Raw genomic sequence first — 27,766 nt, forward strand, 5'->3', positions numbered from 1 at the left:
AGTTTCACAAACACAGCCAAGCTCCAAGTGCGGGGAGTGGACACCACGTGGGCAGGCACCTGGTGGGCAGGCACCTGGCAATGGACTGGGTCCTGCATGCAGCCCGGGCTGCTGCTGAGTGCATGGGAGGCGCTCGGCCGGGTCCGCGGGGCCTGACGCTCAGTCTGCGTGGGCAGGGAGGCCACAAGTATGGGGTCCTTCAGCCCAGTGAGGGGACGGGTTTGGCAGAGACAGTCCCGTCGGACCCCATGGAGCAGAGCTAAGAGCTGTGGGCAAGGGAGCAGGGTGTCCCAAGTGTGGGGGAGAGGCGGGGTGGAGAGGCTGCCTAAGAGGCTCCAGCCCGTAGTGGGTGAGTGACCAGCAGCCCGGGCAGTTGGGCGGCTGTGCGCTGGAGAGACAGGACGCAGGGAGTGGCTGACGAGCGCCCGTCCTGGGCTGGGCAGAGGCGCCGTGCGGGAGCTGGCCTGCCTGGGCAGCAGGCTTCCCGGGTGTGGGCCCTGAGTGGCACTGGGTGAGCAGCCAGGCCTGGCCACTCTGGGCTCTCTGAGGTCCTGCCCAGGCCAAACTCCCGGTGAGTAGCGCGGTGCTGGCGCCCAGGTCAGAGGTCACTGCAGCCCGGTTCCCCTGTTCCACTGTAGCTGAACAGGAGGGACCGAGGCTGGGCCCCCAGGAGCGGGCCGTCCTCCCCACGTGGAGGAGCTGTGTCCTGGCACTTCCAGGCAGCGTGGGTCACCTCGGGGCCATCAGAGGCCACCCAGCTTCTGGAAGGGCAGTGCGTGGGCAGTGGTCATCTGTCCTGTGGTGTGGCACCCTGTGTCCCAGCCTCGTGTGAAGGCACAAAGGAACCCCGGCAGCTGCAATGCCTCACGCAGTGGGGGGGGTGCATCCAGCAGGACCCCGGCCAGGCCACTCTGACCCCTCCTCTGTCCCTCAGTGCTGAACAAGGACATCGCGGCCTGCCGCACGGCCACCATCACGGGCACGCTCAAGCGGCCGTCCCTCCCCGAGGAGGAGAAGCTGAAGCTGGCCCACGCCAAGGTGCCGCCCCCCAACTTCAACAGCCTGCCGGCCAGCGTGTCCAAGCCACACACGCATGGCTCGCCCCGCTGCCCCGGCGGCCCCCTGCCCGACTTCCCTAACCACTCGCTGACCCTCAAGAAGAGCCGTGCGCCCAAGTCCTCCTTCGTGGGTGACGGGGACATCTTCAAGAAGCTGGACTCGGAGCTGAGCCGGGCCCAGGAGAAGGCCCTGGACACGAGCTACGTGATCCTGCCCACAGCCACGGCCACACTGCGGCCCAAACCCCAGGAGGAGCCCAAGTACAGCATCCACATCGACCAGATGCCCCAGACGCGCCTCATCCACCTCAACATGGCGCCCGATGCTGGGCCCCCCGCCCGCAGCCCACCCTCCCGCCAGCCCCCGGAGGCGCCCCCCACCCAGCCCCCACCACCCCCACCTCCACCACCCCCCCAGCAGCCTCTGCCCCCGCCGCCCACCCTAGAGCCAGCGCCCCCCAGCCTGGGGGAGCCCAGGGAGCCTGCTGCCCACCCGGGGCCCAGCACAGGGACTGGGACCAAGAACGAGAATGTCTCCACCTTGTCCGTGAGCTCCCTGGAGGTGAGGGCCGCCCAGGGTTGGGGGCCAGGGTCCCTAGCTGGCAAAGGAAAGGCGCCTTGGTCCCCAGGCGCCTCAGATTTGGGCTGGCAGCCAGTGTCAGGGAGGCCAGCACCCCACCTCACTGGCCAAGAGTCCCATCTGCCTGGCTTAGGACCAAGGTGTCCTGGCTCCGCCCAGAGGGAGTGCCAGCTGCTGTCCCCAGGCACCCTCAGCCCTGCTGGGCCCTCAGGGTGTGGTCCCCGGAGGGTGGTCTGGCCCATTGCAAGCAGCTCAAGGATCCCCACTGCACTTGAACCTGCTGGGGCCGAGCCCCTTCCTCCTAGAGTTGGGTGTTCACTCTTTAGACTTGAAACCTGAAGTTGACCCCCAGGTCCTGCTCAGCCTGCAGGACATGAACTCAGAGACTGGAGGGGTGGGGGCAGCTAGGCCCAGCGCCCCAAGGGCAAGCGTGGGTTGTGGAGGTTCCTGCTACCCCACCTTCAGGCAAGGAGAGGCCAGGACTTGTGGTCAGGGAGGTTTTAGGGGCTGGTTACAAGTGTGCACAAACCCCTCTCCCCACAGAGGCGGAAGTCGCGGTACGCAGAGCTGGACTTCGAGGTGGGTCCCCAGTCCCTTCCGCCGAACCCCTGGGGCCAGGTGTGTTCTGAGCCTCTGGGCAGGCGGCTCAGGCTGACCCAGCAGGCCAGGCAAGGCCTGGGGAGGAGGGTCTTGCCCCGCCTTGGGAGGCCTGGCGCCCAGGAGCCAGCCCACAGGCGGGCAGGAGGCAGATCAGGGCAGCCCCCTGCAGCTCAGGACTCCCTCCCGCCCCTCCTCCCCTGCAGAAAATCATGCACACGCGGAAGCGGCACCAGGACATGTTCCAGGACCTGAACCGGAAGCTGCAGCACGCGGAGAAGGACAAGGAGGTGCTGGGTCCGGAGAGCAAGGTCTGGGGGCCGCGGCAGGGCCCGGGGGCTTGGGGCAGGGCAGCCGGGGCAGAGCCCTTAGGTGAGACTGCCTCTTCCCACCTTCCTGAGACCCCATCACTTCATCGCTTTGTTCCTCCAACCTTGCAGGGGTCCTGGAAGGGTAGGGAAGCGTGTGGGGGGGAGTGGCCTGGGGCCTCCTGCTGCCCTTCCCTGCAGGTCACCCCAGACCCTGACCCACTGGCCGGCCACAGCCCTGGTGCAGTCTGGGAGGAGCTCTGCTCCTGCCGCCCCCTTGTGCTGGGCCTCCCATGCCCCGCACGCCCGTACTGCTCGGGTCTGACTCCCCTCTTTATTCTTTCCTCCGGCCCCGTCCGTCCCCCTCTCCGGCCGCCTGCTGGTAGCAGCCAGACAAGCAGCAGACGCCCAACAAGCGGCCCTGGGAGAGCCTTCGGAAAGCCCACGGGCCGCCCTCGCGGGTGAAGAGGGAGCTGGAGCCCCTGCCCCCGTCGCCCCTGGAGCTGCGCGGCTCAGAGTGGGAGAAGTCGGGCGCCACCATCCCACTGGTGGGCCAGGACATCACGGACCTCCAGACAGAGGTCTGAGCTGGTGGGCGGCGGCCACACACCGGGCACGGAGCAGGGTGCTGCTCCGCCCGCTCCTGCCGCAGGTGGGCGCCCGCACACTCGAGGGCAGTGGGCCAGGCCCACGCCCCGGCCGCAGGGCACTCGGACAGCGGCCAGGTGGAGGCCCGCAGTGCTGGGACCAGAGCCAGACGGGACAGGACACGGCAGCCCCAGTGGCACAGGGCCCCAGAGGCTGACGGCACCTCAGACTCTGCCCTCCTCGGACCCAGCCCCGGAGGTTGGACAGGCAGCGGTAGACAGTGGCCAGGCTGGGTGCAGCCGGCACCCGCAGGACGCCCGCCCAAGCCGCTGCAACAGAGGACCAGCCTGCTTGGCCCGGCCGGCCCGGCACCGTTTTTTAGACCCACTTCCTTGGAAAGCAGCCAGCCCCCACCCGCCCGGGCCCTGGCCGCCTCAACCCAGGCAGGGGGCACAGCCCTCTCCCCGCCTGCCCCCCAGTGGCAGGCCCAGAGGCCCACTCCGGGAAGAAGCAGGGTGGGGAATCTATTTTTTCTCTCCTTTTCTTTTCTTCAATAAAAAGAATTAAAAACCCACACCTCTTCTCTGCGGCTCCCTTTCGGCAGCATGCTCTGCCCACCAGCCGCGCTCCCTCCACCAGGCAGGGAAGCTGGGGGGGGCCTGGTTGGCGCCTCGGCTTCACCGTTCCCTGTGCCCTGCTTGGGTGTCGGGGACCTGCCTCGAGGGCCATGGCCCCAAGCAGCTGCTCATCTCTGGGGAGGGGGTGCTGGGAGGGAACCTGAGGGGAGCCCAGGATGATGGGAGCCCCCGGACCGCCTCCTCTCCTCAGACTTCAGGCCTCACGGGGCAGGCGTTTGACTTTCCTGGGGCCTGGAGTCATCCCGGGAGAGACAACCTGGGACAACGAGGAAGGTGGAGTGGAGGACTCAGGGGAAGGGGGGAGCTGGGAGCCCTGGGATTCCCCCTCTTTCCTGCTGGCTGGGTGAGGGGGCCACCATCTCCTACAGGACCCCTGCCCTCCTCTGCATCCCCTGTCCCACCCACCTACCCCTTGGTCCTGGGGCAGGGCCAGGGCAGGCTAGACTTGGGACCATATTCTGGGGTCCCAGGACTCCACTGTCAAAGGGGCAGGTGTGAGGAACGAAGGTGGACACCCACAGCTGTCCCCACAGCTGTCCCCCATGCCTGGAGCAGGGTATGCACCAGGCCCCCTTCCCGGTCCACCCAGACTTTGCCTCGCCCCAGCTCGGCTCACACCGTGTGCCCCCCGCCCCACCCCCTTTCTGAGGAAGGACACCCTGGGAACAGAAATGCTTGCTGATCCTGCCACGTCTCCGTGCTTCCAGCAGGGGGCAGCCTGCGCCTCCGCTGGGAGCCCAGCTCGGAAGCTGGGCGGGATGGGGATGGTTGGCCAGGCCCCGGCTCCAGGAGGGCCCCTGCACCCCACGGGGGGGCCCCAAGGCCTCAGGAAGTCTGAGACAGTGAACAGAGGCTCCGACTCGGAGAGCGGATGCGCAGGTTGGCCGCTTGGGGGTGTGCAGTGCCTGGAGATAATGAGCCCGACACCATGTCACTCAAAATGAAAACAATGAGGACAAGCTGAAAGGGGGGCTGCCTGGCCTGGGGTTCCCACGGTAACCTGCCCATCACTCGTCACTTCCCACCCAGGGTTCACCTTGTGACACCCCGCCCCGGGGTTTTCACCAGCAGGTGCAGCTGGGATGGGGTGGGCGCTGCCTCCTGAGAAGAGTGGCCACAGTGACTGTGGGCGACCACCCTGCGAGAGCGGACTACAGAGAGGGCGGGGAGTGCGGCGCTGCGGCAGCCGGAGGAGCCGGTGCAGAGCCCTGCGGCAGCAGCAGGGGGCGCTCCGAGACCGTGAGAGCGAGGGTGAGGGCAGGGCTGGGCCGCCGTTCTGAAAACCGCAGAAAGACGAGGGAGGTGGAGCAACTGGCCACAAGCCTGGCGGCGCTGAGGGGTTCTGGCGCGTCTGAGCCACTGTGTACCCCCCACCCAGCCCCCGCCCTGCAGTCTCACACCCCCACAGTGCTAGCTCTGCGCCCGGGGGTACAGGCTTCCTCCTCCTCCTCCTGCCGTTACTGCAGCCGGAGCTACTGCAGCCAGAGCTTTCACAGGGGTGGCCGGCACAGGGTCTACCAGCTCCCTGACCTCCCCTGTCCTGCTCACACCCACTCCCGCTGCAACATAAAAACTGAAAAAACAAACCAAAAACCCAGCCCAAACAAGCTAGACCCAAGCGACACTGTGCGTGTAAGGGAAGTGACTCTAGGACTGGGAACCACTGGTGTTGGGCCCAGCATGTGACCAGGGTCAGAGCTGATCGCGTGGCCAGCACCGGGGTCAGCCTGTGACCAGACTCCAGTTTTTCCTCCATCCTCGTCTGTCTCTCCTTCCAAGAAGGCTGTGCCTTCCCGGCAGAGGCCCCATGCCTCATTCTGTCTGGGCCCCAGGCTCACGTCAGTTCCAAGCTCCGTGACCGCCCCACGCAGTGACTACTTGCAGAAATGGCTGTCCCCTCCCTGGCCACCGGGAAGCCTGCCAGGGAGGTTCCCACAAGACCTGTCAGCACTCTGGTCCCTGCCCAAGTATGCCCTCCACCACCTCCCGGTGCACCCTGTTCCCAGCAGCGTGCCGGCCTGGGGGCCGTTCAGCGCCCAGAGCTGTGGAGGGCCCTCTGCCCTCCCCTCCCCAACAGCCCCTTCCTTCGAGAGCTGGCCAGGCCACCAGAGAGATCTTCCTGGACCTGTGTCCCCTTGCTTACCTTAACATCTTTGTACAAGTCACAGACTGCCACCTCCTTGGCAACCTGTGACCAACGAAGCTAAGACCACCTTCTGTGGCCACCAGCAGTAGCGCCGTGCCCTAGGGAGAGGCGCAGGACAGAGGGCAGTGGTGACCACCATGCGGGGCAGGAAGGTGTGCACCAGAGGGTAATGGTGAGTTTTGTGGATGGAGCTGAAGCTAGAGATGTCGGTGATGAAAATGGTGATGTCCCTCCAGGCTCCCAGAGACCCTCCAGGCTCCCACTGCCCCCCAGGCTCTGCTTCCCCCATGGGCTTGTCCACAGAGAGCAACAGATCCAGTGTGTTTGTGCTCCAGGACTTGTTCCAGAACCGTCCATCGCTGGCAGTGCCCTTCCCAGCCCGACCCTCCCCAGCCCCAGTTCACAGTGACCTCCTGAAACCAGAGCTGTACCTGGGGCCCTGTCCTGGCCACCTTCTCCTCAGCCACCTGCCTGCCCTGGGAGGCGGCAGTGCAGCCCTTCCTGACAGGCAAAGCCTGGGCCTGGCCACCTTCTGCCTGCCAGCGTCCTGGTTGGAGGCATGGTTCTGAGGAGGGCACCAAGGCCCTGCCCAGAGCTGTCCCAGACCGGGGCTCAGTTTGCCCCTGCGGGAGCAGGCCCAGGCAACTGAGACCCCTCCAGGGCCAGTGGTCTCTGACTCCACATTTCTCCAGGTATGGGGAGCAGTGGGCTCCCCAAGTGCTTCTTCAGGCCCTAAAAATAACCAGGAGGGGTGGGCCCCTGGGAACAGTGGGTGAACCTGCCAGTCACTGCCCCAGGGCAGAACCTGCTCTGAATGAGGCTTGGGCAGGCCCGAAAGTGAGGTGAGCTCGGAGGAGAGGAGAAGCCAGCCCCTCTGACTCCCTCTCTCAGCCCCCCAGTGGCCGCAGAGCCACCTGTCCCAGGGTGTCCTATCCCCAGAGGGCCCTGGGCCTGGGGCAGGGCAGAGCCTGGTAAGTCAGGCTTAGGTTGGGTGCCCAGAGACCCCTGGGGGACAGTGGGGCTCAGACAAAGAGCCCCCGTGGCCCGAGAATTATGGGACCTAAGACTCACTAGTCTAGAAACTTGGATGAACATGAGGCGTCTTAGGGTAAGTTCAGACCCTTCCCAGACCCCAGGGACATGGGGCAGGGCAGGCCCAGGAGGGCAGGGTGGGCTTCCTGCGTGCCCTCTCCTGCACCCCAAACCTGGCCTCCCAGCAAGCAGGGACCCTCGCTGGGGGCGGGGCCAGCCATCCGGGAAGGCAGAGGAGGTGTTGCTGGGCTCCATATGGTTCTTGGGAACACCGTATGTAACGTCGCCTGGGATGGGGCCGGGAGGCAGAGGCAGCACCCATTCCCTCCCTCCTCTCCATCACCAGCACTTCCTTGAGTGGCAGATGGTGGGTGGGGGTGGCCTGGAAGCAGGGGTTCTGGGACAGCTGGGCTGCCTGTGACCTCCGGGGACCCCATGCCCTCACTCCCTTTCTCCTCCACCAGCCTGCATCCTGCCTCTGCCCTCCCAGACCTCAGGGACCCCGTCCCCAGATGGGGAGCAGCTGGCAGGCTGTGGGGTGGGTGAGGGTGTGCGCCTGGGATGCCAGGTCAGGAAAGAGGGAGGGTGGGCGGAGCTGTGGGCGGCTGCACTGGTGGGGAGGGGAGACGGGCCTGGCACCGCGGCTCTGAGAGCTGGCAGCGGACCGGGGTGAGGATGTGCTCCCTGCAGCCCCCAGCCCACCCAGGCTTCCTGGAGGAGGGGCTGGGCCGAGCCTGGAGGTGAGCACCCAGGTGGGCTGCCTGGGTGCAAGCTGTTGGCGTGCGTGCCCAGCTGGAGCAGAGGACAATGGCACGGGCAGGGTGCCTGTGGGGGGCCTCCGTGCTGGCCGGAGGAGGGGGCTCTGCTCTCAGCCCCCACCCTTGAGAGAGCACAGGCAGTTCTAGGGCGCAGAGAGGGCTCTGGCCCACCCTAGGTCCCCAGCAAGTCTGCAGGAGAGAGGTGTGGGGCCAGTCCTCAAGATCCCCAGTCGCAGCCCCACCCCGGGGCATCGAGGTGCTCACTGCCCCTCCCGGTGAGTCACTGCGTCTGGCCTCAGGCTGGCTGGGGATCCAGTCTCCCTCAGGACAGGCATCACATGGGTCCACAGACCACCAGCCCCTGCCTCCAGGTGTGTGCCAGGGGACGTGGTCCACACTGGAGGAGGGGACAGAGGGCAGGGTGGAGGCAAGGCTGGCATCCAGGCTGGGACGTGGACGTGTGGGCCAAGAGCAGTGGGCCACCCTGGATGCTGAGACAGGGGTGGCCTCAGTCCAGTCCCATCAGCCCCGTCGGACTCAGTGGTCCCTGGGTGCCGCCCTCCCACGTGCGCCAGGCTTGCAGCGACGGTGCCGGCAGCGTGAGGGCTCCTGGCCAAGGCTCCAAAGCAGGTGGACCTCAGCGAGAGCGAGTCGTTGGTGAAGGGCAGAGGGGTGGTGATGGCAGGCATCTGCAAGGAGCTCCCTGTGCCCCAACAGAGCAGCTGCTAGTACTGCCATCCCCCCTCAGAGGGGGAAACTGAGGCACAGAGAGGTGGGTGACTGGCAGAGTCTCCAAGAGGAGTCAGTGGTGGGCTTTGAACCCAGGCGTTCAGGCCATGGCCGCTGCGTGCTGGTCAGTCACCGCACAGGCCCAGAGGGTTTGTTAGGACTGGGAGCCGTCAGGAAAAATAGTCATTCCTGCTTCTTGGAGATTTGTCTTGGAGACCAGAAGACACCCCATATGGACTGTCTGGGCCTGGGCTGTGCTCGGGGCCAGCCGCTGTGCAGTCCACCTGCACCCAGGCCAGGCACTGACACAGCCTCCACCTCTGGTCCTCCCGGAGGGTGGGCTGGCTGTCGCGCTCCCTCCCCCTGGGCCCCGCCCTTTCCCCCACAGAGCAAGCCAGCCTTCCTCTTTCTTCTGGGGTCGCCTGAATACGCAGGGACCCCGCTGCCTGCGCACTGCTTCTCCCGGGGCCCTCACCTGAATTGCGCCTTCTCTCCCCTTCTGGCTCAACTCGCTGGCAGCTGTGAAGGCTGCACTTCCGGCTTTGACTCGCTGGGACATCTGCCTTCTCTCCCGTGCACTCCTGCTCCGATCCTTGCTTCTTTGGGGGGCGGAGGGTTGTGGACGAAATCAGCGCTGAACCTGCAGGCTGAAGGCTCTCCCCTCCGGCCTCTGCATTTCCCTGGGGGTGCTGCCCCAGCGCCAGGTAGCGGTTTCCATGTGTGTCATTGTCACGGTCACTCCGCGTTAATGGTTTTTACATTCCCATTAGGACGCTTTCTTGGACTGCGTGTCATTTTATGTTTCATAAGTTGTACCAGGCGTGTCCAACCCACGGCCCACGGGCTGCATGCAGCCTGAGATGGCTATGTATAGGGCCCAACACAAAACTTGAAACTTTTTTTTTTTGCTTATCAGTTTTCCTCAGTGTTTGTGTATTTACTCTGTGGCCCAAGACAACCCTTCTTCTTCCAGTGCGGCCCAGAGACACCGAAACTTGGGTGCCCCTCGCGGGACTTTGAAAGCGACCTTCTCTGAGCCCCCGTCTGAGGGCAACGCAGTCGCAGGGCGGGTCTGGGCTGAGACCTGCTCAGTCACCTCGCATGGGGCGAACTTTAAACCTGTGCTCTCTGTCTTCGGTTGCTGAGCACACAGCCGCCCAGCGGCTGGCAGACCAAGCGAGTCTGCGTCGTCACTCGAATACTCTGAGGCCTCGGTTACTTTGCACCACCGCTGGAAAGGGCACAGCACGATTTTCCACGAGGGCAGCACATTTTCTCTTTTTGTGATTCTGTCTCATCTCGCTTCCCGTGTTTCCGCACGCCCTCACACGGGGAACACGAGCTTAGAACCACCCCATCTCCCCAGCACGGTGGCTGTTCCGCTGGCGAGGCGACCCTCTCTCTCCACAGTGGGTTTTACTCCTAGACGCAGTCTGTCTTGTTTGAGCGCGGTCCAAACCCCGAACAGGCCTCAGCTAAGCAGCACCTGCGTGGTTCTGTTCCCAGGTTCCGGGTGGGGCTCAGTGATGGCGACCAGCTGGACATCCGGCTGCAGGCGAAGAAACGCAGGTTTCAGCAACACGGGGCACTCGGTGACGGCTGTGATGGGCGGCGCTCGCTACGAGCCTTGGCCGTGCCTCTGTCTCTCTTGCTGTTCCACATTCGTCCTGTTTCTATTGTAGCTTCAAAAAATCCTTTTGTAATCTTTTGCCGTAATTACATTCTTAAAATACTTATTTCTAGTCGACTCTTACCTGTTGACCTTAAACCAATAGACAGGTAGATATTTCTCCAGCAAAATGGGTTTGTTTGGAATCATCAGAGTTGCAGTTTGGGGCATGTGGTCCCATGGGGACCGAGGCCACTCCTCCAGGGACAGGCCATGGGAGAAACCGGGGCAGGGTGGGGGGTGCCAGTGAGCAGGGGGTGTCTGTCCACCGCTGTTTGCCCCTACGGGCGCAAGGCCTGCTGCTCAGCCCCATGACTAACCCCACCGCCGACCGCAGCCTCAGCACCATCGTCAGCCCCGGGGGACCCTGGGTTTCCCCGTTGCTTTCCAGTTGTCGGCTCAGTGTTTGCAGAGACACCGCCGCCACCACCCCCGCCACCCCCCACCCCCGCCACCTCTGAGAGCAGACGAGCTGCGAAGCAGCACTCGCACCACCATCTCCCTCAGGTCTAGTTGCGCTGCAAGCGGCCTCTCAGAGCGCCCAGTCTGCGCCCTGCAGAGGCAGTGCTCTCACGGAAGACACTGACCCCTCCCCGTGTCTGTCACCCAGGTCTTGGGGAGTACCTCACGTGGCTGGCCATCCCTTCTGTCCAAAGGCCACGCTGTTCTTGGCTTCTGCCACTCCCCACCCACTCCGTCCCCCATCTCCCTGCCCCCCAGTTGCCTAGCCTGGCTGTCCTTTGTTTGCAGGGCCTCACTACACAGCGCTGGCCCATCTCTCTCCCTGGCCAGCTGCATGGAGTGGCAGACACCTCACTGCGCCCCCGAGCCTGTCCCCAACCACCGGCAGGGACTGGCCCCTCTCCTGCCCAGCAACTCCCACGGGCTCCGTGTCCTCGGTGGACACAGGTGTGGCCCCTGGCCCCAGCCCAGCCCTCCAGCCGGCCCTCCCCTGTCTGCCCCCTTGCACTCCCAGCCTCCGGCCTCTCGCCTTCACCCTGAGGGCGCCTTCTGCCCAGCTGCGCTCCTGGCTCTGCCCCTCTGAACCCAGCCCAGGCTCCCACGTGCCCTTCCCCACAAGGCTGCCGCTGCAGGTGGCAGGCGGGCCTCCAACGTGGCCCACCACACACGCCCGCCTGGCTACCCAGGTGCCTCTGTGCTTCTCCCCTGAGAGAGCCCGTGGCGGCCAGTGAGGGCGAGAACCGCCTTCGTTCGACTCGCATGGTGATCAGCAGGTGCCGCAGCCTCTGAGTAGCCACAGGGGCAGGGGCTGAGGGCCAAAAGGGATCGCCCTCACCGGGGCCAGGGGTGAGGGCCATGCCAGAAAGGTCTGGGTACTGCCCAGCTGGGCATGGGGCGGGGCACAGGAGGGAGAGGACAGACCCCTGAGGGTCTCAGGGCCACATTTCAGATTTGGGGCAGGAGATTTGGGGATGTGCATGTAGAAAATTCCACTCGGGATGGGGGGACAGAAAAGGGAGGGCCTGTGTAGGAGACTGGTTTGTTTCGGTCCCCAAACTGTGACTCAACTCTGTGTGGAAAACCTACAGAAACGAGGTGGTGGGCAGGAGCCAGACCCTCCAACCAGGTTTTCCCGTGGGGATCAGGCCTAGAAAATGCATAGACTGTTTCGGCTCGCTCCTGCTAAAACCCCCTCGCCCTGGTCTGGCACGGTAGATGTTCGTTGCCCATTGTCAAGGGAGTTTCCAGAACCTGTGTGAATTTTCCCGAGGGTGGGGCTGATCCGCTCGCCACCTTCCCCTTCTGCACGTGTTATTTTCATTTCTTTAATTACACCTAAGATGTAGGCAACAATGTTCTATGCAATAGATAATAAATCCTTCTCTGATGTAAGACCCAAGAGACACGGTAAAAGCCTGTCCAGGCTCTCCGTGGAGAGAGCGGCCACAGGACGCGCACCTTAAGAGTCCCATCCCGTCCCTTTTCCTCCACAGGAAAGCTGCGGCCTGTGCGCTTGGTCTTGCCCTCGGCCACAACACGCGGACTCTGTGGGCCAGAGGCTGCCACAGGCCTGGACCGGCTGGCTTACGGGAGATTCTAAAGCTGGGGAGGAGGGGTCACGGATCTGGTGGGGGCGGGGGCATCAAGGCAAGAGCCCTGGGCCTGGCAGTTAGAGTCAAGGTCAAGGGCAGAGAGCCTCCCAGGTTCCTGAGGGAGGGTTCGGGTCAGGGTGAGCCCAGGTTGTTTACTTATTTTTTCAGAGAGGGGAAGAGGAGGAGAAAGAGAGAATCAGTGTGTGGGTTGCCTCCTGCACGCAACCCAGGCATGTGCCCTGACTGGGGATCGAACTGGCGACCTTCGGTTCACAGTCCGGCGCCCAATCCACTGAGCCACGCCAGCCTGGGCACTCTGTCACATTTAATAGAGAGTCACATGATACAACAAAGCAGCTGCATGGCTGGGAGCTGGGACTCACTGGGTCACCAGCTGGGACAGCTCGACCACATCTTCCACGAAGTCCCGGTAGAACTTGCGGCTGATGGAGTCCTCCCCCCTAAGGGCCTCAAATTCTGCAGCAGAGACCCAGGGGTCAGCAGCACAGCCTCTGCAGCTGGGGCCGGGTGGGGCGGCGGGGAAGGGGCAGGAGGGCTGCAGGGAGGGAGCCCAGCCCTGGTTCTCACGTTTCCTGAGGACCGTCACGTCGTCCCTCCTCAAGCAGGAGCACAGGTTCATGAAGTAGTCCTGCAGGATTCCCCCTTCCCAGGAGGGAGGTGGGGAGACACTCGAGGTCAGCATGGACAGGAGGCCAGAGCCCGGCTGCTGGCACCGCTGGGGAGTGGGCAGGACCGTGCGGGGGCAAGGCCACGGGTGAACCTACCTACGAACTTCATGGCCGTCAGCCTCAGGTTCCCGTGGGGGCTGCTCAGGTAAGCACATGCATGCATGAGAAACTGGTGGCATTTGCCAAAGTTGCTCTCCACCTGGGGAGGGGGCGGCAGTCGGTGGGCGGCCTGCAGCCCCCGTGGCTCTGGCCTCTATGGCCTGACTCTGTCCGAGGCCCCGACTCAGCCCAGCAGAAGCCAGGCCTGAAAGGAGGAGAGCCGTGCCTGGGGTCTGGGTCCAGGGCCCGGCAGCTGAGCCCTGGCAGGGGTGAGGAAGGAGGGCTCTGCGGGACAGGGTCTTTTCTCCTACCAGGTCTCAGGTGGTCACCGGGGTCACGGGACCCAGGACTCTCTGTGTGTCAGCCCCAACGCACGCATCACACTGTCCCAAATTTCCTCCAGACCTCCCACGCCAGGCCCCCGCCCTCCGTCCACAGCTCCAGCATCAGGGCCAGGGCCACTCTGTCCCAGCCACTGGGGTGCAGGGGGCAGGCTCCGGGATGGGCCCACGGCCAGCCAGCCTGGCTCTTTCTCCTGGGCCTGCACTCTGAGCGCGGGTCTAGGGGGCGGGCTACCGCTGTCATTTCCAGGAGGGGACAGCCAGCCCCGGACAGGGGCAGCCTGGGGCCAGCGCACAGCTGCACTAAGGAGGGGGACGGCGGATGGAAGGCTGGCCGGCTGCCTCGTTCCAGCTGCTGGGACAAGCTTTCCTGTGGCGATGTCTGTTGAGCCTTCCAGGGTTTTATTTCCCCTCATAACTTCTTTATTTAAACATTAAAAAATAATTATATTTGACAAGCAATATTATATTAGTTTCAAGTATACAATATAGTGATTAGACTTTTATATAACTTACAAAGTGATCACCTGGATAAGCACGTGATTTTTCAAGTATTTTTTTATTGACTATGCTGCTACAGTTTTCCCAATTTTTCCCCTTTTATCCCCCTCCGCCCTGCCCCCCCTCTAGCATTCCCCCTGCTCAGTTCATGTCCAGGGGTTGTGCATACAAGTTCTTTGAGTTCTCTGTTTCCTATACCATTTTTGACCTCTCCCTGTCTATTTAATGCCTAATAATTATGCTTCTCCTCCCCTGTACCTTCTCCCCTCCTCCTCCCCTCCCTCTCCCCACTGAACTTCCTCTGTGTGATGTGCATTTCTCTGGTTCTGTTCCTGTTCTGGTTGTTTGCTTAGTTTTTGTTTTCATTGTTTTCCTTTCTTTTATTTTTTAGGTTCATTTGTTGATAGTTGCGAGTTGTTGGTCGTTTCACTGTTCATATTTTTATCTTCCTTTTCTTAGATAAGTGCCTTTAACAGTTCATGTGATAAGGGCTTGGTGATGATGAACTCCTTGAACTTGACCTTATCTGGGAAGCACTTTATCTACCCTTCCATTCTAAATGAAAGCTTTGCTGGATAAAGCAATCTTGGATGTAGGTCCTTGCCTTTCATGACTTGGAATACTTCGTTCTAGTCCCTTCTTGCCTGTAAGGTCTCTTTTGAGAAATCAGCTGACAGTCTGATGGGAGCTCCTTTGTAGGTGACTGTCCCCTTATCTCTTGCTGCTTTTCAGATTCTCTCTTTATCTTTAAATCTTGGGTAACTTAATGATAACGTGACTTGGTGTGTTCCTCCTTGAGTCCAACTTCTTTGGGACTCTCTGGACTTCCTAGAGGTCTATTTCCTTCACCAGATTGGGGAAGTCTTCCTTCATTGTCTGTTCAAATGAGTTTTCAATGTCTTGCTGTTGTTCTCTCCTCCTGGCACCCCTATAATTCAGATATTGGAATGTTACTGATTTTCCCAGAGGTTCAAAAGTCACTCTCATTTTTTTTGAATTCCTGTTTCTTCGTTCTGTTCCAGTTTGATGTTTATTTCTTCCTTTTGTTCCAAATCATTGATTTGAGTCCTGGTTTCCTTCCTGTCACTGTTGGTTCCTGAATATTTTGCTTTATTTCATTTTGGGTGCCCTTCATTTGTTATTTCATTTTTTTGATCAGGCTCAATCAGTTCTGTGAGCATTTCGATTACCAGGGCTTTAAATTCTCCATCAGATTGGCTATATCCTCATCGCTTAGCTCTCTTTCTGAGGTTTTGCTCCGTTCTTTCATTTGGGCCGGATTTCTTTGTTCCAGCCAGAGTTAAACTGTAAGGGGGCAGGGCCTTAGGTGCTCACCTGGGCAGGGCCACCCCCCTCTCCGTGCTGCCTGTGGGGGAGGGGCCAGAGAGGGAGCTTCCCTGGCCGCCTCTAGCCCACCTTCCAAGGGATTCTCCTGTGAGATCGGGAGCTCCTCCCACCGTGGCGACCGCTCTCGTCCACAGCCAGCTCTGAGTCTCAGTTTCCCCTAAGTCAGCCCTAGGGAGGGGCTTACTTCCAGCAGTCTCTGCTCCGCACGGACTTCTCTGCTGCTGAGCGAGGCGCAGCCCTGCTCCCCCTGGGCACCAACGCAGCCCTTGGGCAGTGGCTTCTGTGCGTCACGGGACAGTGTGTCGCGTTTCACGTGCTGTGGCAGCACGCACACGTGTCCTTCCTGCTGTCCCCATGTGCTCCAGAGTCCTCTCGACCTCCTGTCGGCCTGCCCTGGTCCCTCGGACGCCGCAGCAGGGGCCTCCGCAGCAGGGGCCTCCGCACAGCAACCTTCCCTGCTCGGGGCAGTGTGCCTTCTGCTGGAGGCCCATCCGCAAGGTCACAGTCACGGGCGTGGGCACAGTCAGTGCCCAGTGAAGCACCGTCATCCACACAGTGACTTCCCCCCAGGGCACCGTCACCACATCCCATCTCCACGGGCAGGGAGCTCGAAAGGCCCAACCCCCCAATCCCGATCCCACCTCTGCGGGCCCAGCTTGTAGGGAGGCGTTTCTTCAAAAGACCCCAAAGCACAAACCACGGAAAAGTGCAGTATTTGGCTAGGCTAAAATCCCAAACTTCTGCACAGCAAAAGACACCGCTGGCAAAGGAAAAGGACAAGTCAAACGGGGCAAAAATGACCACAATACAAAAGCCTGGCCAGGGACCCACGCCCAGAGCGCTCCTAACACACACAGTTCTGTGCTGCCAGCAAGGGTCACGCAGGCATCCAGGGAGGGTCTGAGCAGGCACCCGGACCCCCAGGAAGGCAGGCCCAGCAAGGAGATCAGTTCTCATGGCTCCCGAGAAGCCAGACTCTCTCCACCTGGGCCCCTGGGCCCCCTGCACCTTGGAGAATGCCCTCCCCTCCTCTCAAGGGACAGCTGCAGCCCCCCAGCCTCTGCAGGGGTCCCCAAGACCTCAGACCCCCCCACTGAGCTCCACCCGGGCCAGGAGTGCTGGCCAAGTCCCCAGCAGCCAGGGATCCCTGCCGGTGGGACAGTGGGTCGGTTTGCTTTTCCCCTCTTAGGGCTGAAATCAACTGGCCGCCAGAGAGCAGAGCAGGTCTGCTCTCCCACCCCATTCACCCCACTCTACACACATCTCCTCAGCAGAGGTGCGGCCCGCAACATCTGCGGGGTCAAGGTTCAGCCACCGGGGTTCCGGGAACTACAGGGCCCTCCCCACGTCTGCACTGGGGCACCGGTGAGCACCAGCCTCCCAAGACAAGCCCAGCTGCCAAGCAGGACTCCCCAGCCCAGGTGTGCGGTGGGGATAGTCTCCCACACGGCCTACCTGGGAGGTCCTGAGCCCACTGCTGAGGGACCACACCACCCCCAGAGGTGCAGAGCACCTCTCAGTCAACACCCGAAGGGCCCAGGCTCTGAGGGGCCTGCATCGCCTGGCCCCCATCTGGGTGCCCCCCATGGACACCAGGGTGAGCTGATTCCCAGAGGACCCTGACTGTGCCCAGCCCGTACTCACTGCCCCGCACCCGCCCCTCCTCGGACAGGGCGCTGACGTCTTACCATGCACATAAAAATGTCACTTTCAGCTCCCAGGCCTTGGCCCCACGCCAACTTGCTGAACAGCTGCTTCCGAAACTCCCAGTTGAGCAAGATGGCACAGCGCAGGAAGGTGAACTTGGCCTTCTGCGGATGCCGAGAGAGACAGGTCTATGCCCCTCATCTCCACTGCCCTCCCAGGAAGGCTGCCTGGGTGGGGTGTTGTGGCAAATCAGAGGCCCCTCACGAACACCTGGCTTGGGAGGCCGGAGCCTGGGAAGTGGCCTGCAGCAACAGTGCCTCCCATAGACCCCTGTGGGAGGCCTCTTTCTGGGGCAGTGCCCTAGACCAGACACAGGGTGCACCCCCTGCCTCAGACACCAGGCTCCCGAGGCTGATTTTGTGTGGGTGGGGGGAGGTTCACGGGGTCCTGGGTGGTGGGGGAGGACCTGGAGGCAGGTGGGGCCAAGAAAACCAAGACCCGAGGTGGGTCATCTCCTGTTCTCCACCTGTCTGCTGGCAAGGCCAGGCCCGGCCTTCCCTGTCTCCTGTCTGGTCGCTCAGCGCTCCCCTGCCTGGGTGGCAGCCTTCCCTGTCTCCAATTACGCAGGCTGAGTCCTCTTGAGCTGCCTGAAGGACCCACAAGCAGGCAGGTCCTCCCTCGCCCGTTTCCCAGGCGCCCCCTGCCCATCTGGAGGACGCCGTCCTGTGTACCCCGAGCCGGGCCACTCACCAGGACCACCTCGGGGCAGGGGTCAGCCAGGTGCAACAGCAGCGGCACCAGCGACTGGAAGGCGTGGCTCTTGAGTGCCTGCTGACATTTCTTGCCACCGCTGCAGATGACATCTCCGTACAGGAAGATGGCTCCCCCACGCACGTCCTCCTCCGGCTGCCGGAGGTGGACAGGCCTCCCCTCAGCCTCCCAGCAAGCTGGAGCCCTCGGCCCCACGCAGCTGCACCCGTACTGGCCACAGCCCCTCGCCCCCACTTTCCGTCATGGCCCTCACACCTACCCCTGCTCAGCTCAGGGCCAGAAGACTTGAACCCTCTTCCCCACTGACCCCACAGCTGGCTGCACCAGGCCAGCTGATGCCGCTTCTCTCCTGCTTGGCTCTGCCCCCCTGGCCACCCCCTCCCATTCTGCAACCTTCCCCAGGATCAGCCCCTTCTCCCTCCCTCCTGCACCACTTCTCAGGGCCCCTCAGCGGACAGCAGCCACAGCTCCACTCCCGGGCGGGCTCGGACCCTGGTGCCAGATCCGTCCCTCGCCAGCTCCCGGGCCCTGGGCAAGGATCCTTCAGCGTGTGACTGTTTCGCCTTTTGCAGGAAGGGGCCACGGGCACTGCCCGAGTGCCTGGGCTGTGGTGCTGATTGACTGCGGCTGCCCTGCTCCCCCGGCCTCCCCTCGTCAGCCCCCAGGACTGCAGCGCCCCAGGTCTCCAAGACCCCTTCACGAAGGGCGGCACCACCTGCCCCCGCCTGGCCCCCTCGCCCTCTTCCTCACCTCCAGGAGCCAGCTCCGCTCTCCCTCCCGCCACACCCAACCCCACCGGCTCCCCACTGCCCTCAGTGACTCAGCAGCCCATGGGGTCCATCTCGAAGCCCGCCTGCCTGCCCTGGTTTAAGCCTGTCCTCCGGTGCCTCAAGTGCTTTACTCTGAACCCCTGACATCATTTACACAGCCCCCGGCTTGCCGCCACCCTCCCATTTCCCACGTGGCTGCCCCAGGGGGCCTTTCTGAGGACAAACTGCCGGCCACCCAGGTGAGGCGTGCATGCAGTTTGGGAAAGAGCCCACAGCCCTCACGGAACCTTCCCACTGGGGAACCTGGTTCCCCCTGCCGGCCTCTGCCACCCAGCAGTCTGACCCACAACCCGGGGCGGGGGGTGGGGCCGCACAGGGCAGCAGCTTCGGCTGCTCTGATTGGCGGGCTGGGGCAAGGGGCTGGCAGGTGCTCACATCCTCGAAGAGCGGCCTCAGGAGCCCCGCGAGCCTGAGGCTGGCGGTGCCGACGCCCTGCGTGCCCAGGCGGTGCAGGATGTCGCCCACGATCTCCATCAGGCCCACGAGGTCCGGGCACTGGGGCTCCAGGAAGCTGTCCAGCAGCCCGGCCAGCTGTTTCCGGAGTAGGACCACCTGCGGGCAGATGCACCTGCTTCCTCCGAACTGCCCACCTGCCACCTCCCCTTCCTGCCCAACAGGGGACCTCCGTCCCAGCCCTCGGCCACATCGTCATGGGAGGCCCGGGCCGGAGGAAGGACGTCCCATCCAGCGGGATCTGAGTCCTCCTGGGGGGAAGGTGAACTGTGGCGGGTGTGCTGTCAGGTGAGGGATTCCTACCTGAGGCGGAGGCCGAAGTCGCTGACCTCAGAGCTCCCTCCAGCTCAGACATTCCGGGACCCCCAACCCTGGGCAGGGCCGCAGGTCCGCCCAACACTTCGCCCCCGGGCCTGGCTCCCCCATCCACCCCTTCCAGTCCCACCACCTGTCACAGGAGCTTCTTTCAAATGCCCCTTCTCCCAAAAACCCTGCCGGGATGGGAGTGAGCAGGTCCCCCCTCACCTTCTTAGGGTGTAGCAGGGTGCTGCTGAGGCCCACCAGGCTCATGGCCCTCACCAGCTGGTTGGGGTTGCTCAGGCCCAGGCTCAGGAAGTCATCCATGGTTTTCCGAGACAGGTACTGGGTGAGCTCCTGGCTGTTGAGAAACTGAGTGGGGTGGGCACAGTCGGCCCACCACTCAGCTACGGCTGCAGGGGCACTTGGCCTGGAGTGCAGGGCCAGGTAGGGGCGAGACATAGGAAGACCGTCCAGGCAGCAAGGGGCCCAATGTGGGTGGCGTGAGTCAGGAGGCCTGTGTGTCAGAGGGGGGGTGCAAGTCCAGTCCCCCAACCTGCTTCCTGGGGGTCAGAGGGGAGGAGCAGCGGGCTGACCTCCGCAATGATGAGGATGGCCACGACGTTGTCTCGCTCCTTGGTGCTCTTCAGAGAGATGGCGGCCTGCCCCAAGACTGCCTTGACCTCGCAGTCATAGTGGACCATGGCCCTGAGGGATGGCAGAGGCTGACACTGGAGCCCTCAGGGCCCCATCCTTGGCCAGGGGGACCCTCCCCTGCCCACTGACCCAGCTCACTCAGGGAGATGGCCCAGGCGACCAAGTCTGAAGTGCAGGGTCCCAATGTGGGGTGCAGGTGGGCCCTCATCAGGGGTGCAGCCTGGGGCCAGGCCCTTCCCAGACTCGGCACTTACCTAGCCAAGAGGGTCACACCCTCTGTGTAGGTTTCCAGGTGCTCAAAGAGCTCCCAGCCCCTCAGCAGCTTGAGGTAGGCAAACACCTCCCAGTAGTCGGTGGTCCAGAAGAGCCCCTTCAGGGCCTCCAGGCACGTCCTAGGGGCACAGGGGCATTTAGAGGAGGGAAGGCAGCGAGGGGCTCAGATCTCACCGGGAGCAGAAGGTGGCCCCTGCTTCCCCTCCCACCTGGGCCCTGCCAGCGGTCCCTCTGACCTGCCCTCTCTCAGCACCCCCACTCCTGCTGCTCTGCCCCCATTCCCCACCCCCGGTAGCAGACCCCCAGGGGAGCCAGGCTCATTCCTGCCCCCAGCACACAGCCCAGGACCTGGTGCCCACTGGGGTCCCGAGGAGCCGGAGGCCAAGGCCGGTCCTGCATCTCACCTACAGGGGCTGAGGGGCTTCACCTCCAGGCCGTCCTCCTGGTAGTTGGCAAGGCCGTCTGCCAGGCCCAGCTCAAACAGGTAGCACAGCTGAGTGAGCAGGCCTAGGAGGATCCCCGCGAAGGCCCAGCGCACTGTGGCCTTGTACTCTTGGACGTAGAGGAGCTCGTAAATAGTGCCCAGGGCCTGCAGCAAGTGACAGAGCAGGGGCCTGGCAGGGCCTCACCTATGGTCCCCTCATGGGGCCTGGTACCAGGAAGCAGCAGCCACAGGGCCATCCTATCCCCAGGCCCCTTGGCTATGCCTAGCTGGACCAGGAGAGTCCCTGAGGCTCCCGCCCCACCCTGGGATGCAGCATCAAGAGCCCTTGGCTCCTCGTGGTGAGACCCCCGGCCAGGTGGCCCCGGCACCATACAGGGCCCTCGGAGAGCAAGGTGGCCGCAGCAGGACAGGTTGCGGACGGGGGCGGGTGGGGGCTGCGCACCAGCATGGACACCAGCTCCGCCTGCGCTGACTGGTTGACGGGCAGCTGGGCCGGCCGCAGCTGCAGCTTCGTGTAGAGCAGGGTGACAACCTTGCGGGCCAGCTGCCTCTTGGTGGCCAGTGCCTTCCACAGGGATGCCACCCACCTGCAGAAGCAGAGTCTGCTCCCCTCAGCCAGCTGCCATGCTGGGCAGAGGGGCTGCAGGAAGACCCCCAGGAAAGCAGGGTGTTGAAAGGAGGTGGCCTGGGAGTGGGGAGTGCCTCCACGTGGGGGGGTCTAGAAGGCTGTGGACCGCAGGGCTCAGCCCCTGCTCGCAGCTCTGAGTGCAGGCTGGCTGCCGCGGACCGGGCCTCCTCCCGCTCACACCCCCTCGCCGTGCGACCCCGAGCGAATCTACCCTTCCCTGGCTGTCTCCTCCCACGGAAAGTGGGCTCGTCTGCAGCTGGGCTCACCCCTGGGCGGCCTGAGAGGTGCCCACAGGCCTGCGAACCCAAGAACCCCGTGACCCCAGGACCAGCAATGCTTCTAAGACTCTGCCAGAGGCCCTTCGGTCCCCACACCTATTGCACTTAATGGCATGCACACACGCTCAGCCTGGTTAGGATGCCCTCCAACTCAGCAGGGCCCACCGCTGACACTTTGCGTGCCCCGTGCTGTGGCTGGTTCTCAGCCTCAGCCCAGAGACCTCAGCTTAGAAACCCACAGCCTAGAGGGGTGGCTGGGACCATGCATGCATGGGCCCTGGGGCGGCTTGTGGGGGCTGTTTAAGGGCGGGTTGGTGTCTTCCGGTCCCTCAGCCGACCTCGGGCCCCTCCACAGGTTGGTATCTGGGGCTCTCTGCATCCAAGGGACACTGCAGAGCTGCTGGAGCCGTCCCCTCGATCCCCCGGCCCCCTCAGCCTGGACGCCATCAGGGACCTCTGGTTCTAGAGCCTAAGAGATGCAGTGCAGGTGGGCTGAAGCTTGTATGCATTCTGTCCTGCCAGGAGCAGGGTGTCCAGGCAGTGAGCGTGGAGAGGGGGGCGGCCCATGAGGGCTGGTGTCTACCTCCTGCATGCAGGTGACCTACCTCTCGGAGGGGTGGCCCAGGGACAGCATCACCTCGACCATCTCCTGAGGGTGCTGGTCCCCCAGCACCGTCACCACCGTCATTGAGGTCTGCAGGACGTCTTTGAAGATGATGCTGGGCAGCTCCTGGAACAGGCCCTGCAGGATCTCGGCCACCTGCGTGGGGCGGGGCCGGCGGAGAAGGCCTAAGAGCAGCGCCTCCAGCGGGGCCGGGCCTGCCTCCTCCCTACGGGCATTGGTGTTGCCGGACCCCCGTGTGATCCCCACCACACGAAAACATGCCTGGACACACACAGGGCCCCCCTGGGCCAGGGGTGACAGGGTGGGAGCAGCTGTTGAAAATGGGAATCGGCCCCACAGGGCCCGGGGTACTGCCTGGACCCAGCAGCCCCTGGGAACACTGTGTCCCTGTGGGCCCGGGGCTGGGCTGGCCAGGCAAAGCCATGGGCAGTTGAATCCCAGTGAGACCGCTTTCTCTCTGTTCTGCTGGACAAGGCTGTGAACAACGGAGGACCCTGGGGCATCTCTGAGGCCCGGCCCGCGGGCAGGGAAGGCCGTCCACTGCGGTGGCCGCCTGGGCCTCCGGGGTCCCCAGGGAGAGGGGCGCATGCTCGCACACGCACGTGGGCAGCCCTGGATGTGGCCCTCCCTCTCCCCTCTGCCCGCGCCCTCTGCAGCGGGGCTGGGGAGGGTCGGGCCCGCCGGGCCCTGGTGCCCGGGGCCCACCTGCCCCGGCTCAACGCCACAGCTCTTCAAGACCATCAGGAGGAGGTGAGAGGCCAGGTCGCAGGACAGGTGGTCACGGCTACAGAGCCCATGCAGGAGGGTGAGGGTGAGCTCTGTGTGCTGGGCCACAGCCAGGGTCTCATCCAAGGCCTGCACCGAAAGGCCTCCCTGGTCAGCAGCCGCCCAGGTCCGCCTGCATGTGGGCTCAGAGCTGGAGCCAGGAGGCTCTGCCCCACCCGGGGGCAGATCGAAGGCCAGGTGCACGGCCTCGTGGGGAGCCCTGCGCCCAGCTGGCCTCGGCGGCCCCGGGCCACTGCCCCGCAGCTACCAGTGCCGCTGCCGCAGGCTCACGGCTGCCCCTTCTCCGGAGAATTGCTCCTGGGATGGTGGCAGCTTTGCCCACACCCAGGCTGCAGCCTGCAGACAATGACCGGTTGTGCCCAGAGCCACCCACCGTCAGGCCAAGACCGCGTCCTGCTCACTCCTCCCTCCGCTTGCTTCCCTCTCCCTCCTTTGAGAGGACACCCTCGTCCTCAGTCAGCTGCATGGGAATTCCTGTCTCAGGCTGTGTTTCTAGGGGGCCTGCCCAAGACACCAGCCCCCTCGAAGGGCTTCCAGGGCACGCACACCTGCTCTGAGAGATCACCGTTGCTGTCACAGCCTGTCCTGAGAGCTGACTGGGTGTCAGCCCCGGGGGCCCTTGCTTAGGAAATGGGGAAACTGAGGCACAGAGAGGTTGGCTCTCCTACCCAGGGCCACCCAGCCAGTTAGGTGAAGAGCGTGGACTCAAATCCAAGCCCTCAACCCCTGTCCAGCATGAGGGGGGCTGAGCTAGAGAAGAGCGCGCAGGGGGCGGGTGGGCCTGCCACTGGCCCAGACCGAGAGGAGGTGCTTCGACCAGGACAGCCCTGGCAAACTGAGACACGTCATCATGCAGTGAGGAGCCACAAAGGAGAGGCCAGGAGGACAGAGGGAGGTTCTGAAGATGCGGATGAGGCATCGGACGGAGTCTGCAGATCCCAGTGGGCCCAGCCACAGCTCTGAGCTGGGGTGGTGGGGACAGGGGCAGGACCACAAGGGGACAGAGACTTTCCCTGGGCAGGGCGTCAGGCCCCGGCTCTCGCCAGGCTGCTCCCTTGCGTGAGCCTCCGTGGGCCCGGCTGTGGAGTGGCCGGCCAGAGCCCGCGCTCCTGGGCAGGCAGGGGTTTACGCGGGCCCCCGGCTCTCACAGGCCCACCTGCACCATGTGGTAGAATTTTGCCTCTGGTTCTCTGCGGGGTCTTGCTTCGCAATTCTTGATTTTATTCAAATACACGAGCTGTGCTTTGTTACCTGTCGTGGGACACTTGGTCAGGTGGCCTGTGAAGCCTGGGAAGTGACACCCTCCACGCCAGACCACCGTGAGGCCCAGAGGGGCCAAGGAGCCTGGCCAGCTGCCCAGGAAGCAGTGGGGGCCCCGCCTCCACTGGGCCCCACTACCCGCCCTGCTCACAGCTCACCCTTCTGCTGGATCAGCAGCTGGAGCAGGAGGTACACAGACTGGCAGGAGTGGCTCTGGGTGACCTCGTCTGCGTCGCGCCACAGCAGCATCAGCAGGCCGATCTGGTGGCCCAGCACGGAGGGCACGGCCTTCTCCTGCGAGGGGGCAGGAGCAAAGCCAAGCTGGCCTCTCGGTGGCACAGCCACTGTCCCTCCCAACTTCTCAACTCTCTCACTCCGTTCCCGAGCTCGGTGTCTGGTGGGCAAGGGCCGACCTCAGGGAGCCCGTCACGTCCCCAGGCTCACGATAGTCTTCGCAGTGTGGGTTTGTATTTCTCTTCAGATCTGAACATTTTCAGCCGCGTTATCGTCAACTACTTCTTTCTCTCCTCCTGGGAGTCCAGTGAGACTCGAGGGTGTTCTGCAAGTCACCGGGGCTTTGCTTTTCCTCTGGCCTTCCTTGCATCTCCACGCTGCGGTCTCCAGACAGCCGCTCATCCCATCTTCAAGTTCAGTGACACTTTCCTCCCCAGCGTTTGGTCTTCAGTGAGACGAGCACAGTGGGCTTTTCACTTCAGATAGTGTATTCTACAGTCGTTAGAATTTCCATCCGGCTGGTTTTTGTAGTTACCTTCTATCCATCGCTACTTCCTGTCTTCTTTTATTGTGTTTGTGTTCTCCTGTAAGTCCTTGAACATGGTTATGACAGCTGTCTGTCTCCAAGTTTGCCTCCTCATTCCGGCATCTTGCTCATTCCTGGGACTGCTTCTGTCCACTGGCTTTCCTGCTTTCCGGGGGTGACCGCTCCCACCCCTACACCACATCAGGTCATTGTCATTGTGTGCTGGCCCCTGTGAGTGTCTGTTGAGTTTCATTCCGACAGGCAGCGCACTGGCTCTCTGGAGGCTGGGGTTCACATTTTCCATTAGGGCGCATCAAGAGTGTCTCTATGGGCACGTGGTTTTGTTCCTTGGGAGTAAATACTTGGAGCGGAAGGGCATGGACCCAGGGCTGGCAGGGGTTAGTGGGGGACCCGCTGAAAGCTGTCACCTCCCCATTCTGCACTCACAGCCGTGTGTGACGCTGCTGGCGGCCCCACACCACTGTCCGCCCTCGGCGCGGCCGGCCCTTTCCGTCCCAGCCTCCCAGCGCTGAGCCCTCATGCTCCGCTGTGGCGTCGGCTTGAACTTCCTCGTGACAGATGAGGGCGGACACGTTCCTTCTCCTGTGCTTCCCAAAATTGACGTTTCGCTTTTGCCTGTTTTAAAAGTGGGTTGTTGCCCTGGCTGGCGTAGCTCAGTGGATTGAGCGCGGGCCTGCGAACCACACGATCACAGTTTGATTCCCAGTCGGGGCACATGCCTGGGTTGCAGGCCAGTTCCCAGCAGGGGACACACGAGAGTCAGCCATACATTGATGTTTCTCTCCTTCTCTCTTTCCCTTCCCCTCTAAAGATAAATAAATAAAGTCTTAAAAACTAAGACAGTAAAAAATATTTTTAAAAAAGTGGGTGGTTGTTGTTTTGTAATCTTTCGGTCGCACGGTGGAGACACGCTCTCCGTCGGACACGCGCAGACACTGCCCCGTCTACATCGACTCTCAGCTGCCATACAGCGTGTCGTGGTGCAGGGCATGCCCAGTCGGGATGAAGCCCATGAAGCCTCGATTTCATTTCTAGGTACCGCCTTCCACGTCCTGTCTAGGAAACCTTTGCCTATGCCAGATTTGTGGAGAAATCCTATTTTCTTCTAGAAATGTTATGGTCTTGACTTTCACCTTTAGTTCTATGATCCATCCTGGTTTCTGTTTGTGGTGTGAGACGGTCGGTGGTTGAGGTTCTCACCCCCGACTTTGGGCCTCAGCGTGTTTCATCGCTTTGGTGGAAAGTGTTTTCCTTTCCCCATTCAAGAGCATTGCTGCACCCTGGCTGGTGTGGCTCAGTGGTTGAGCACAGGCCTGTGGACCACAGGGTCGCTGGTTCGATTCCTGGTCAGGCACATGCCTGGGTTTCAAGCCAGGTCCCGAGTAGGGGGCGTGCAAGAGGCAACCACACATTGGTATTTCCTTCCCTCTCTTTCTCCCTCCCTTCCCCTCTCTCTAAAAATAAGTAAATGAAGTCTTTAAAAAAGAAAAGGCTTTGCTGCCCCCCCTGAAAATGGAGTGCTGTACAAGTGGGAACCTGGTTGCTGACCCCTCCTTTCCTGTCGGTCCGTCAGCCTGCCTCCACTCCGGCAGCACGCAGTCTGCTCCCGCCAAGCCGGCCACAGCAGCCCTTCCCTGGTTCCCTCCCCACAAGGTGTTGGCTGCCCTCGGTCCCCGGCCCACCCTGTGTGAGTCGTGCCCCGCCCCCAGGCCTGTGCCTTGTCTCCAACACTGCCTGGCACTCTCCGTGCTCAGGAAGAACTGCCTGCAGCTGGGAGGCGAGCCCCTCGCAGAGGCACAGCGGCATGGGGCTCCCTGACCCGCCCCTTCCCGGCCCACCTGCCTGGATGCCCTTTGGCCAGGCTCGGGCTCCTCCAGATGCAGGAGACTCACCGTGAACTCCATGTAGTCCACCACGCACTTCAGGAGCAGGGCGATGGACTGCACTGCCCGCCTGCGCTCGTGGCTCTGATCCGACTTCAGCCAGGGTTCCATGTGCTGGGACGGACAGAGGGGAGCCCGAGGGGCCCATCAGTGGCCTGTGGCAGCCTCCGGGATGCTCAGAGTGCCCTGGGCGGGGGGGGCTCTGGGGGCAAGTGTGGTCTAGCAGAACACTGGGTTGGCAGCCGTGAGCATGGGTGGAGCAGAGGGAAGCGGGGTGCTCGAGGGAGAGAGCATCTCCAGGCTGGGCGGAGCCTGCAGACTGTTCCAGAGACTTCTTGCCGCACGGGACACTGGAAGGTCAGGTCGGTCAGTGTCTCGCTCCTCACAGGGCCCTCGGCTCTTCTGAAACACCCAGCAGAGCCCTTCACAGAGGCTAGAGTCCCTGGGGCACTCGGGCTAAGGGACAGGGCAAGCCTGCCAACGTGGGGCCCCCGCTGAGTGCGCCCTGCGAAGCATACGGCCAGCACCCGGCAGGCCTTGGGAGCCTGGGTGCTGCCCTGCACATGGCCCCGGCCTCACCTGCAGGAGGAAGCAGACCTCGTCCATGCTCTTGTTCTCGGAGGTGAAGCTCTGCAGGAGCAGGCCGAGCGCCTGCATGGACTTCTGGTACAGCACCTACGAGGTGACAGCTCCTGGGCTCGGCCCGCCGCCCTGCGGCCCGCCCTGCAGCCCACACCCTCACTCATCCCTCACTAGGTCCCCTGGGGACCTGTCCCGGGGGAAGGCTCGGCCACTCCTTCCTGCGGGGCCCTGGGTGATGACGTCCATGCCAGGCCCGGCCTGCGTGGGGCAGGGCGAGCTTCTTCGACCTGTGTCTGTCCCACCACTGCGGCATCCCCGGTCCTCCCTCCACCGGTGTTTCTCCCTTGTTTGCCCTGAGCACCTCCACCCCTCACGACTTAATTCCATTCTTTCCTCGCCGCCATCTTGGTTCTTCCTGGGAGCGTTTTCTGCAGGC

The 27,766-nt window shown here is 62.9% G+C and overlaps 2 protein-coding genes across 2 annotated transcripts in view; one reads left to right on the forward strand and one right to left on the reverse strand.

Moving 5' to 3' along the window:
• Positions 1-3,681, forward strand: part of ADGRB1 (adhesion G protein-coupled receptor B1) — a 55,262-nt gene extending 51,581 nt beyond the window's left edge. The window contains exons 27-30 of the mRNA XM_037048635.1: positions 935-1,620; positions 2,182-2,217; positions 2,442-2,546; positions 2,933-3,681. Of these exons, the coding sequence (XP_036904530.1) occupies positions 935-1,620; positions 2,182-2,217; positions 2,442-2,546; positions 2,933-3,130 (1,025 nt within the window). The 3' untranslated portion in view covers positions 3,131-3,681. The remainder of the gene's footprint in view (positions 1-934; positions 1,621-2,181; positions 2,218-2,441; positions 2,547-2,932) is intronic.
• An 8,783-nt stretch (positions 3,682-12,464) lies between these two features.
• Positions 12,465-27,405, reverse strand: LOC118988788 (maestro heat-like repeat family member 5). The gene is made up of 17 exons (XM_037048742.1): positions 27,328-27,405; positions 26,758-26,862; positions 24,243-24,378; positions 23,981-24,075; positions 22,744-22,893; positions 22,019-22,173; positions 20,950-21,094; positions 20,467-20,651; positions 20,044-20,181; positions 19,729-19,840; positions 19,361-19,504; positions 18,758-18,934; positions 17,532-17,687; positions 16,823-16,945; positions 12,943-13,045; positions 12,746-12,820; positions 12,465-12,634 (listed from the first exon to the last, which is right to left on the reverse strand). Exons 1-17 carry the CDS (start codon positions 27,403-27,405, stop codon positions 12,537-12,539), a joined length of 2,175 nt encoding a protein of 724 aa, XP_036904637.1. The 3' UTR covers positions 12,465-12,536.
• Between the last annotated feature and the right edge of the window lie 361 nt (positions 27,406-27,766).

The sequence above is a fragment of the Sturnira hondurensis genome, unplaced genomic scaffold (genome assembly GCF_014824575.4).
Source record: "Sturnira hondurensis isolate 20B ecotype Veracruz unplaced genomic scaffold, ASM1482457v3 Scaffold0006413, whole genome shotgun sequence".
Lineage (NCBI taxonomy): Eukaryota > Metazoa > Chordata > Mammalia > Chiroptera > Phyllostomidae > Sturnira > Sturnira hondurensis.

Coding starts and splice junctions, on each gene's coding strand:
- LOC118988788 (XM_037048742.1), bottom strand. CDS start 27,405: ATGCAGGCGCTCGGCCTGCTCCTGCAGAGCTTCACCTCCGAGAACAAG. Junction 24,076..24,242: donor GCTGCTGATCCAGCAGAAGG/GTGAGCTGTGAG, acceptor GTCCCACGACAG/GTAACAAAGCACAGCTCGTG. Junction 22,174..22,743: donor GTGGCGTTGAGCCGGGGCAG/GTGGGCCCCGGG, acceptor CGCCCCACGCAG/GTGGCCGAGATCCTGCAGGG.